This window comes from Anabas testudineus, chromosome 1, assembly GCF_900324465.2.
Source record: "Anabas testudineus chromosome 1, fAnaTes1.2, whole genome shotgun sequence".
NCBI classification, from domain to species: Eukaryota; Metazoa; Chordata; class Actinopteri; order Anabantiformes; family Anabantidae; genus Anabas; species Anabas testudineus.
Window position 1 is genome coordinate 14,844,183 of NC_046610.1, and position 12,753 is coordinate 14,856,935.

A 12,753-nucleotide genomic window follows, 5' to 3' on the forward strand; every position below is an offset into this window, starting at 1 on the left:
ATAATAATAATTCTGTTATTCCAAATGTTTTCTTAGTGATACTCTATTGTAGGCTCGAGCCACTTTGCATCAAGCAAAGATGAGGAGTGGACTGTAGAGCTCTGGTAAACTCACTGTCTTACTCCACGCCAAATTTTCCAACTTTATTCAGACCAAACCAACATTGACTCAAGTGACATCACTTGGCAATTCATGAGATTACACACAGCTCCCTCCGGAGCCACAAAAAGCTTCAAATATGCAGTAGCACTTCCAAAGATCTGTAAACAGACTTTGATGTGTAAAATCTGTGGTTCCCTAGTAACCAAGTGCCTAACCCTAACACTATGAGCTTAATGGTGTTTCAGTGTGTAGAAATACATATTGTACTGCAAGAATGGATACTCTACTTTAAATTGTAAGCAGAAATCACAGGCAGCAGGCACAAATAAGGGCATCTGCAAGGAAAGCTAGGAAATGAGAGATGTAAGCAGACCAACAATCCAACACCTTAAAGTGTCATCAGCGATAGCACAGGCCATAGACCTGGAATTTTATGTGGTCTGATGCTCAGCAGTCTGTTTACTTTACAGAACTCACTGTGCCATGAGAGGATGCAGCCAACGAGGCATGAGGAAGGAGCAGTGAGGGTGAAGCCACCCTGAGCTGGCAGCCAAGGCTGAACAGCAAAGCTGGAGATCCTGGATTCGCACAGTAAAAACTGGGTGCCATGAATTAGTAGCTACAGTACATTGATTAACAGTTACATACATAGTATGACCACAGAAGTGAGTAGTTTGCTGTGTTTTCTGGTGTGAAACAAGGAAAAGTACTTTTCCCTACACTTCTGTGCTTAATATAAATGATTTACTTGTTAAGGACAAGCAGGCAGGTTTAGGAGTCAGGCTTTATAATTTTACGGCTGGTACTTGTCTTTATGCAGACGATGTGGTTCTTCTGGCAGAGATTAAACAAGACATTTAGAGAACAAGTATTGCTCTTGGTGGGTGTTATAAATTATGAATGAAAGTAAATAATCATGAAACTCAAATTATGCACTTTAGAAAATGGGGAAATGTCTAAGTTTAGACAGTTTACTTGTATTACTTTAGTTTTTTTGACAGACAGGAAGCTCACTTTTTAGACTTTAGATCCTGTTGGATCCTCAGCTCTGGAAGCTGTCCTAAATGGGGAACATTTTGTAAAATCTTGGTTGTAATTCATATAGATAATGTCCAATCATTGATTGTGCTATAAGGGTCTGAGGTTGTCCAAACAAAAACTGATAAAGTATAATAGTGCCTTGTTCCAAATGGATTAAATTCATTATTTTCATCACAATTCTACAAAAAATACCCCATAACAACCCCAGTCAACGTGAAAGATGTTTGTCAGAAATCACACTGAAGAGATTTGAGACAATTTTATGTGGTAATATGGGATAGGAGCTATGTAAGGTGAGGCAAAAAGGTGACATGCTGAGGCTGTTTAACAGATTTACCAATGTGCTAGACAACAAATTTACTAAAGTTTTTTTTTTTTATATTCATAAATTGATGTTACATGTGATACAGCGCTATATGACGTTGTACACTCAGCAACAATTACTCCCAGAGCACTTTTGTAGTCGCAGTGAGAACTTTATACTCAGCTTAAGTGCAGATTTTCACAGTAGGCCTGCCTAGCCTAGATTACACAAACACACAACCCTCCTCTCACCCAGCAGAGTCTGCAGAGAGTCAGGAATCAGTTGTATCAAAATGACTTTTTAAAGATGGTCTTTTGAAGCAGTGCCTCTGTTAGACCTTCAACTGGTCTCTTGTGTGGCTTCGTAGCGTGACGGCAGCAGCAACGGCAACAACGTGGATTGAAAACAACAGAGAGGAGTGAAAGATACGGAGCGAGAGGAGAGCCAGGAGGACTAAAATGCTTTCTGTTCTGTTGTTTCATCTCCTGCTGCTACAAGTGACATAGAAGTAAATATTTCCCGTTCTTATATGAAATCTAATCTAGCAGAAGCGTGAACAGAGAGAAGGAGATAGAGTCATGAATATTAGAGATGGTAGGCCAAGTCTCGAGATAAAAGAGAGCAATGAACTGACAGTGGGACAGGCTGCAAAAGAGGAAAAAGGCCATTGTCATACAGATGAAGAGGAAACAGAGACAGCAGCAGTCAGTGAGACACAGAGGGTTAGATCGTGAGGAAAAAGAGGGGAAGCGAGAGGGAATCTGCAACAAGATCACAGGAGTGGAAGAGGAATAAGACTGGGCATTTCAATTGAAAAGAAATGGGTAATGAGATGCTAATGTAACAACAAAGAATTGAGGGCCCTCCGGGGGAGAGCTATGCTACAGCAAGCTGCTTCTGTATGAACACAGCAGAGGGAGGAATATTAAAATGCCCTTTATAAAACTACTGCAGTGCACACACACTGACTCAGGTGCATGTATAGTGATTAACATCAAACCACTTCTTCCCACCTCTGTGTTTGAGCAAATAAAAATAACAGGCAGAGACCCTGGGGAGAAGGGTGACAAAATAGGAAGAAACACCCTCCCCAGGTCTGAAACGGCTCATGTCGCTCTCTGCCCTGTGGCATGAGGTGAGCATGAGGACTAAGTCTGTGGGAGAAGGCACAAAATAGAGAAAGAACAGAACGAAAAGAAAGAAATTAAAAAAGGAGAAAGTGATGGGGCCCATGAAGATAAGCACTGATGTGAAATGAGGATGATGGAGGTCTTTACAATAGCAGACAGACTGTTGAGTGGGAGGTGGTGAAGATTTCCAAAATAAAGGGGAATAACGGAGAAATCCACCGCACAAACAGGAACAAGTGCTGGAGAGGAGTGATGTGGAGGAACTGAATCAAAAGCGTGACTGGGCAGCACTCGAGAGACCGTCAAAGAGAATACCGAAGGAGGGGAGGAGCACCACCGACAGATATAAGCTTAGAGATATTATAGACACACTATGAAATAATTAGAAAGCTGGAAATCATTATAACAAGTCCCCAAGAGGATACAGAATGAGCCCATACCACAGCACAATGAAAGAAATTAAAGTGAGCTTAAGACTATGTGTAAACCTGTAGGGATTGTGGAATTTCTGTGCTATAAAGAGATGCAGCGGTAACTGAGGTGGTTTGAAGAATACTATTGTGTGGAAGATTCATGTGTCGGTTGTGGCACAAAGAGCAGATGAAAAAGCAAAAGATCTCAAGAGGGTGCTGGGAATGAGTACAAGGAAAGAGAAGACCAGTGAGGCTGAAGAAAACCCTACTGGAGATTTAGAGGTTGGGTGCCGCTGCAGGTGCACGTACGGCAGGAGAGTTTATATAGAAAACTTGTTGCGAAACCTGAGTCAGACAAAGTTTTGTTCAGATCTGTGTTTACTTAAGTTTTTCTCTGCCACTGTGAGAGAAAAACGTTCACATCTATCAACCCACAGCTCTGTTGTTTGCCAATCTATTGCAAGACCTCTAACTTATCCAGCCAGCTTTCCATACCGCTGCTTGTCTCAACGATTTCGACCAACCTTAAACTTTGAAAACATTTTATAACCCACATAAAAATGCAACAACACAATTTCAGGCTGAACTCAACGGCTTCATTTTAATGCTAAACAAATCCCCGACTACTTCAGCTCGTTCAGCCGGCGTTGGTGCGGCTCAGAGGACCTGCAGGCTTGGAGCGTGTTAGCGGTGGCATGGGCTAATTGGGTTTCCGTTCTTAATTAGGCCAATTAATTAGGAAACGCAGCTGAAGCCATGAGCGCTACGTCAGGTCATTCAGGGATTACAGGGAGAGAAGAAGAGTCGTGGGAAGAGTAGTAGAGTAGAGTGGAAAGGAAATGGGGAGCTTACAAGCAAAAAGGTCACTCGAGAGAATCTTTGTTGGGAGAATACCTCAGTGATACATCCCTTCAACCTCCTGCTGAATGTTATCACTTAGTGATTCATGGACTGAGGATAATTACCCAATTGTGACAATTTAATCAAATCAATCATTTCTTTTGGGAGTCAGTGAATTGAAAACCGAGCCTGCTAATTCAGGCAATTTCCCAGATGACACTCATTGTTGTGAATCTGCCATGAGAAACATGTGAAATGATGGCAGAAAGAGATGTGGGGGAAGTGGAAGAAAAGAGGAAGAGAACATTTGAGACAAAAGGTTATAAAACGTGCTTTCGTTCGCGTCTCAGTTGGCTCTGTGTGACTCCAACTTTCCAGAGGTTTCCAAAACCTCCATCAGCTGCAGAGTAACAGCTTGCTCTTCATTTTAACCCATGTTTATTTAAAACCACCAAAAATACAAATCTGTCCACAGTATCAGTACAATGGTGTTTTTCTGTTCAGAGTCTGAGACAAATAGGACAACATTTGCCTTCAGTTGTAGACTTCTGTCTCAAAAACAAGGAACACACCACTTCAGGTCAGATCAGGATCAAATTTCTACATGTGAGCCAAGACTGACGAGCACAACAAGCAACCACAGTGATTTAAGGCCACTCACCTCCACAAAGAGGAAACAGGGCACGATGTAGGTGCTGGTCTTCTGCAGGCCTCTGTCTAGAGGAAGCGTCCTCATTGCCCTCCTCTGTGCTGCCAGCCGACTGTCAATCATCTGTAGGGTCAAAGGGCATTGTAAATCTTCAGTATACCGTCCTGAGTGAGCTTGGTGTAGAGCTAGTGTACAATAAGTACCCTTTGACATTAACATTGTATTCGTGTACTGCCACACGAGCACAGTCAGATGTCATGTGAGATGTGGATCAAAGGTCATGAACTTGTGAACCATTTTTATTCATCTGTAATGTTTTGTAAATGTTTATGATGCTGAAAAATAGTTGCTCACACAGCAACTAAACTAAACTGAGGCTATAAAATTTTTCTCATCCCAAGTCAGCTGGTAAGTCTCCCTGTGGATAACAATTTGTTAGACGTTTTGTTTTTTTTTACCAGAAAAAGGCCTCAATGGCATCTCGATTTAGTCACTTCATTAGTTTCAACTTTCAGACTACAATGAGTCACTGAACAGTCTTCTGAGTTCGAGGCGATACAAGAGTGTAAATAGTGGTCTATTTATATTCAGTTTTCAGGCTTACAGAGTAAATCATAGTGGGAGGGTATAGTCTCAGCAAAGAGGAAAACAATGAAGATCTACAGTATGATTTGGAAAATTTGAACTTTTTGTTTAACATGTATTAGATTGGTTCTGCTCCGATCTCTCAGGTGATGCATGGCAACACAGCCTTGCACGTGAATTACATTTATATTGAATGAGTCAACTGAATGCGATGACGACATTTAGGATGATTAGTGCATTTACTAGAACTCCAAGATTGTACTTCTCATCGCGCCTCAAGCATACTGTAACACTAAGCAAACAGGCCATGCTGAAAGGTGGGCGTTTCACTACCAGGCAGCGCCTCTGACTATGTGTAAGATGGGCACCGACTTCACAAAAACACATATATAACATCAGAACATGATAAAAAAAAAAAAAAAACATATGAGCTGTAATTAGCTGGAGTTCATATTGTGCCATCCATCCACTAATAAATGTCAAACTTCCCACACTGCTGATGTTGGATGTTGTCAATGTATCCAATAATTATGTCTGAGCACAAAGAAGAAATCTTTTTATTATCGAGAAAAAGCTATTTTTATGCAAAGGTACACGTACACTTACATACACACACACACAAAAACTTACTCACCTGTACTGTATACAGAGATAAGCAAAAAATACGTTGTGCATGATGTAGTACATCAAGAATGCACACTCACAGGTAGACACGCACATACACACACATCAGTAGTTGCAGGCTATCAAAAGACTTTGGGGGGGAAATGAGGTTGAAAGGAGGAGAAGTAGAGTGGAAACAGAGGAGCGATGATCAAAAACAAAAGCCTGACAGAAAGAGATAAGAGAGACACAAAGTCATGATGCAGACGTTTGGAGACTCTTCAGAAGTACAGAGGGTGGGGTGGAAGCCAGCAGTCTCAGTGATGGGAAATAACAGCAGTTGGGGGGATAACAGGTAGAAGTTAAAGAGAAATAGTTCCCGTCCCCAAAGTGAGAAAAGGAGGAAACAGGAAGAAGTGGTGAGCACAGTAAGCTCAGGAAGACCAGCTTATGCGATGATCAAGGGGTTTCTCACATGCAAATGACTGCACTCACACAAAATAATGTCAGCTTCTGCTCATTTGAGGTGATGGATGCTGCAAAAGACATTTAAATACAGATTCCCTGTAAAACAAACAGCAAATGCATTTAAGCCAAGAACTGTGAACCTATAAATCCTGATTTTATCAATCATAAAGCATAAAGCCCTCGGCAATATTCACTCAAACTTTATTCATTCAAGCACCAATTTGTTTTCCTCCCAGATATCAAGCTTACACACTCATCTCCTTGACAACAATTATCTTGCTGACTTGAGATCTCAGCTGCCTTGTCAGCCCTTTCCCCAATCGATGGTCATTACGGGTGAGGGGGGACACTTTACAAAGTTGGAATGGATCCATGCTATTTATATACTTATCAACAGCATGAGAAAAATGCTACGTATAAAACAGGAACCAACATTTTGATGATGAAATATGAGTCATGACTAAGACCTTTTATATGTTTATAAAATGTACACTGTATTTGCATGTCAGGAGGTCAGGAAAACCTTCCTATTAAATATTGCTAGAATATATTTTAAAGCGCTCTATATCATATCAATTAGTAACTAAAATCATTAAAGATGTACTAGACCCAGAAATCTGAATTCAGTTAGATCTGCTCTCATCTGTAAGTGCAACAGACAATTTTAGCTCATGCATACAACCAGCTGAAATTAAAAAATATGTACAGACATCCTTTAAAAATCTTTTGTACAATTTATAAGAAAACCTTGCACTACAGAATATTAGTTTTAGAATAAACATGCAAGATTTAAAGGTCAGAAATCATCATTTCTGCAGAATCTCCCCGGGTGCTCCCAGTGTTCATAATCTTTAGCTTCAGTTGTCAGGGAAATGTAAATCCTCTTGGCTGTCACAGATTAATCTTTATAGCTCTCTAATTATAGCTTCACATGAGAATTGTTCATGGACACGAATGGTCAAAATGTCCAAAAGTGTCCTTCAGAAATCTCGCCACGCATACTGTACTTCTGTCTATGTACTGTGCAATCTGAAACTGAGTGACGTGTCCACACACGGAGCAGAGCAGACTGCATGATGTCTTCAAGTGCATTAATTATTCATGCTGTGATTCATTTACTTGTTTTCTCCCCCCTTTTTTTCCCCACTTCCACCCGTCTGCCTCATGAGAAACACTATCTCACTATTATCCCACTATTGCAATAAAAATATAACCTCCTGCTGTAAGCGAGCATCAGCACCAGCTTTAAATGCTTTGATGGGTGAATTAGTATTCATCGATACTAATTAAAAAGAGTACGGGTTGCACAAGTTGTTGCGAGGCCTGTAAGGAGACAGCACACAGGAAATTGTCTTCTGTATTTACAGTATTTTGGGTCTTCTTTTATGCACCCATCTTCCAAAGCAGTGAGAAGCAATCAGGCATTAGGCTGGTGTGACTGATCGTCTCATGTGTCGCTGTCCATGTCGTTCTCTATGATGTGCATCCCTAAGCCTCACACTGTCACCCCAGCAAACAAAAGACCCACTCGCTATCTCACTGACACACACATACACATACACATTTACAGAGACCGATATTCAAACACCTGTATGCACAGGATCATTCTCTCACACACACACACATACACACATAAGTGACCATTATTCCGATATTCATTATGTGTTAACTGGGATGCAACTCCAACAAGTGGTGCCACACAACTGATGCCTGTGTATGCGCGCGTGTGTGCGTCAAAAAGATGGAAAAAGAGGAAGAGAGAGAGGGAGAGTAAGACAGAAGGAGACAGCAAGAACATCCTGCACAGATTTCCTGCTGTGATGCACTTCAGGTTCAACAATGTGGGTCACAGAGATGCACCATTCTCTCTCTTGCACACACACATATTAAGGAGCAAATCATTTCGAAATAGAACCAGAACAAAAAAGCAAGGCGGTAACAGGTTTGAAAAACTCTCACCTTAAATCTCTGTGTGTTGCAAGCAGTGCTGCTGCAGAGTTACCACTGCTGCCTCTGGGTCTCCGTCTCTAGGAGGATTTGCTCCTGCAGCGGACTCCCATTCTGTGGTTTCGTTGTGGTTTCAGCTTCGCTTCTTTCTCTTTTTTCCTTCTTGTCTCTTTCAAAGCGAAAACCACCCCTCACTTCCGCTGCTCCGTCACTGAGAAGCCCTCGGCACTGAGTGTGAATAGAGAGAGATAGAGAGCTTGCCCACTGCCAGGCACCCTGCCTCTAGCCAGCCTAGTCTATATCTGTCTGCACTCTACCGCTGGGTCTCTAAGCTAAATATGATGATCTTCAACAGCACTTCAAGGCTAATTAGTCAAGTGAAGAGATCCACAAGCTTGGTGAGGGAGGCTGCTCATCACAGTTGCTGCTGGATACCAAGAGAGGAAGAGAGCGGAGAAAGATTGTGCATCTGTGTGTGAAAGAAAGAAAAGGAGAGGCAAAGAGGAGGAGGAAAAATCAGAGAGAGTGGGAAGAGGGACTAAGAGAATGAAACAGCGGGAGTGGAGACTGAGAGCAGGAAAGAGCCAGCGTGGGTATGAGAGAGTAAGAGAGAGAGAGAGAGAAGGAGGGACTGTATGTGTGTCAGAGGCTGAGCCAACACGGTGGCTAAAATGGTAGACACTGTGCACTTTAGTACCCCAGGAAACCACTTTGACACAGGGAGATGCCATGGGCTCAATTAGAACACACAGGTGTGTGTTTCTGTGTGTGTGTGTGTGTGTGTGTGTGTGTGTGTGTGTGTGTGTGTGTGTGTGTGTGTGTGTGTGTGTGTGTGTGTGTGTGTAATTTTGGAAAATGGAAAGTCAAAAAATGAGAGAAAGTAGGTAGAGGAGAAGAGGTAATAGAAGGTTTAGTGTCAGTGTTTCGTCTCTGTATGGGCAGAGTGTGTCTGTACCTAACATACATGACAATATGAGCTCAGGTGAGCAGAAACAAGTGGGCTAATGTTGTATCGTCGAAAAGTGGGACACATCCAACAAATGGCCCTATGTGGGTCAGAGGACCCCAGGTGTAAGCTCACCTGCAGTTTTTGACTGTTTTTCATGTGCGTGTATCCATTGGTGTACGTTTGCCCTTTAACAAATTCTCTGCCTTCCTTAGGGGTAGAACAAAGGCAGTGTGTGTTTTGTATAAATGTATATGCTCATATGTTTTAGTACATGTTTAGATGTGCTGCACAAGCACCAATAGACTGCTGGACAGTAGGGAAATTCCCTAGAGGCTAGAGGTATACTTGCTGTTGACTATGCAGCTGCACTTGGTGCTCATACGTAGCCAGCCCTGATTTGTTGCAGCGATTGTGCATGTCACAAATGAGCAGCGTGCATGCAGTACACCATCCATGTATGACACAAACTAAGCATGTGGACATGAGCACGTATGGACTTCAGCCCATAGTTCTTTGCCTTTCTGAACCCAGAACTGGCCAACTACAGCAACCCCAGATCATAGCACTGCCCCCACAGGCTTGTACAGTAGGCACTAGGCATGATGGGTGCATCACTTCACCCACCTCTCTTCTTAACCTGATGCTCCATCACTCTGAAACAGAGGAAATCTGGCCTCTTCAGACCACATGACCTTCTTCATCTGGACAGTTCTTAATTCAGTTTTAGTAGTTTCATCAATCTCCTTAGAAGTTTTCTTTGCTTGATGCATGTCAATAATTTGACCCTTCTGAAACAGATTTTCATCATTTCCACGTCCACAGGATGTGTATCCTGACAGGGTTGTTTAAGTGACCTTTGTGGGTTTTTCTTTCTTTAAGGGAAGGGTGTCAATAATTTCCTCCACGTCTGTAAACCACTCACAGCTGGAGAGAGACTATGGACAACTCGTCTTTTTATTTATTTTTTTTCTGAGAATGATGGATAAAATCACGTGGTGTCACACATGTCATAGTTTCCATAGTAACTTGCAGCATGCATAGAGTGAACTAATGAGGAAATGCGCAGAAATAGAAATAAACACACATGTACACCCAAAGCACACTTACAATGTACACAGATGAAACAAGTGGCACTTAAAATGGCCTTGCTCACAAACTACTGAATTCTACTCTCACAAGCACTTAAAAGATACCTAATGTAACTATCCTGTAACTGATGGTGTCTGAAACAACTAGAAATTCAGGTTGATGACAAATAGGATTCAAAAACAGCACAAACTCACTGGTATTCTGATCAAAAGCTTAACCGAAATGCTCTACTAATTCCCATTTTTACCTTTATTTTTGCCACCTCAATATACATTCAGAGCCTACAAAAGCCATCTTCTTTCGTATGATTACAGCAATGTGTAGCTTTAAGTGGCTAAAGCAGACCAGAGGTGGATATTTGAGATATGGTTTTCATTTAAAATGAGCACCTTGCTGCTTCAAGTACACAGAATCACCTGCGGTATATTTCAGTCACTATATTAATATCTGTCTTTTACAGCCTCCCAAAGCACATATATTTTATCTGCCCCATCACTTTAACTCATACTCTGCAGGTGGAAAGTTTTGTGTAGCGCCTCTTCCATAGCAGAGGATGCCTGTCTGTCTCTATGCCTGTCTGGTTTTACAGAACGAAGCATGTGATAAAATACCTCAGGTAGCATCATCCTCTAGAGGAATGAGAGGAATTGTCAAAGTCAAGGATGAATGCAAGACACTGTAGGACTCCGTAAATAGAACAAGTATACAGAGGTGAGTGTGTGTAGCCTACAAACAAGCACACACAAGTAAAACCATGGCCCCCACACACACACACACACGTGCCTTAGCCTTTCTTTACTTTTCTTCATCACGCTATTTATATAACAGCTTTCTTTACAGTTATATAAGTTTGTGTTTTTGTTTACTGGACAATTTAGCATCTCATAATCTGCATTCAATGCTGCTGCACTAGGCTCTGCTTGCTGTATTTAGCGAGGTGGGATCTAATCATGTGGAGGCTGGACTGGCTAATTTCCATATGGTGCTCTTTCACACAGGAGGCCACAGTTCATCTCCTGCCACTGACGAGCAATTAATGCTGGCATTTTATGGATAATTATTACAATTACTTGTATGTTCAAGGCAGACAAACCCACATGGTGTTATGGTTTAAATCTTGTTAAAAGTTGTTTAAAGTTGTTTTTGGAGAAAAACTAAATCTCTGTACATCACCAGCTCAGCACCAAATGGCAGCAAAAAACTAAAGAAGAGTATGTGTGTGTCTTGTGAATGTGAACTTAGTAATGCTATTTCATGGCCATCCCTGTTCACCTCATATTTTTGCTGCCACCAACAGGTCAAATTATTATTGCAGGTTCAAGTAAGCACTCACATGAAGTATTTTCCCGCTCATTTGCAGTAGCAGGGCAGTTGATGGAGTTAAACAGGCTGGTTTCTGTCTGGTTAATGGTTTCCTGACATTTTTGCTTCCAGAGTTCTTACTAAATATATACGATCTAACTGAGCCTGAAGAAATAACTCTATCCCGCGAAAAAAAAAAAAAAAAAAACACAAACACACAACAAAACACTCATGTTGGTCTTCCCCTCTTTAAATGAGTGTTGAACAAAGACAACAAGTGGAGCGATTTCTACAATATGCTACAGAAGGAGACAAAGAGCAGGGTTTATCATATGCATGAAGTGCAGGTACTGTACTTAATATTGTTAAGAAAGAGTGCTTATGCTAACAAATACTAAACCTCCCATCACATACACACTCTGCCATGTTGTTAAGGTAAAGTGAGCCTTTGTGCTCTCAGTATGGCTGATCATGTGAAGACTCTCAATTGTCTTGGGGAGTAAGAAGTAGGTCGAGTCCGTGGATGTGCTCATTTCATAAACTAGGGATCACAGCCAAGGACACTGTAGCTTCAAATTGCTAAGGACTTTTAGCCATAAAGGATTAATCTGATTTTTAGCAAAATGGGATTAAAAAGACAATCCAGTACAGCACAGGTCAGCTAAGCTGTAATTGATGTGGCTGAGTTACTGACCATCTCTAAAGATGTTTTAACCCCTCTACATCAGTGGTTCATACCCTGGATTTCAGCAAATGTAAAAAGCAATTCAGTGATAGGAAAAGTGAAAATAAATTATATTGTAATTGTAGTCTTATTGAAGTTTGAGTAAGTTATATGAAATTGACATATACATAGCTTGGCCTGATTTTATTTCATGTACCTGGTGGTTGGATGGTGTCTTTGGCCTGCCCTTGCACTCACTTCTGAACAAAATGTTCTATCATTCCTGCTCCAGGGTAAACATGGGTACTATATGACATTTCAGATTTCATCCTTTTTTATAACCTTTCTAACCCAAATCCTAGTCAATGTACAGACCATCGTTTTCCCAATAAAGTCTGAGTGAAGACTGCAAACAAACTGTCCTGACAGCAACTGTCCGAACACAACCCGACTTCCCAATATGTCCAGACGAATGTGTTGTGATGTGATGTGTATTTTAAGGTCTCTGTCTGTGTTTGACAAAGTGCACAAACTCAAATAAAACCTTGTTTGCCCACTTTCTAATAATTTTGCACCCAGTAGCCTGAACGGTAGTGATGAAAACTGTGATGTTTGCAGTAGCAGCAGCACCGTGAGCAGGTTTTATAGTGGAAAAAAAGTATTTGCG

At 41.4% G+C, this 12,753-nt stretch overlaps 1 protein-coding gene across 2 annotated transcripts in view; it reads right to left on the minus strand.

Annotated features, from left to right (window-relative positions):
- The window catches only part of LOC113161344 (phospholipid phosphatase-related protein type 5-like), a 36,439-nt gene extending 27,818 nt beyond the window's left edge, over positions 1-8,621 (minus strand). For both annotated transcript variants that reach the window (XM_026358868.1, XM_026358869.1), the window contains exons 1-2: positions 8,095-8,621; positions 4,492-4,602 (exon numbers count right to left, since the gene is read on the minus strand). In XM_026358868.1, the coding sequence (XP_026214653.1) occupies positions 4,492-4,602 (111 nt within the window). In that variant the 5' untranslated portion in view covers positions 8,095-8,621. The remainder of the gene's footprint in view (positions 1-4,491; positions 4,603-8,094) is intronic.
- Positions 8,622-12,753: the final 4,132 nt, after the last annotated feature.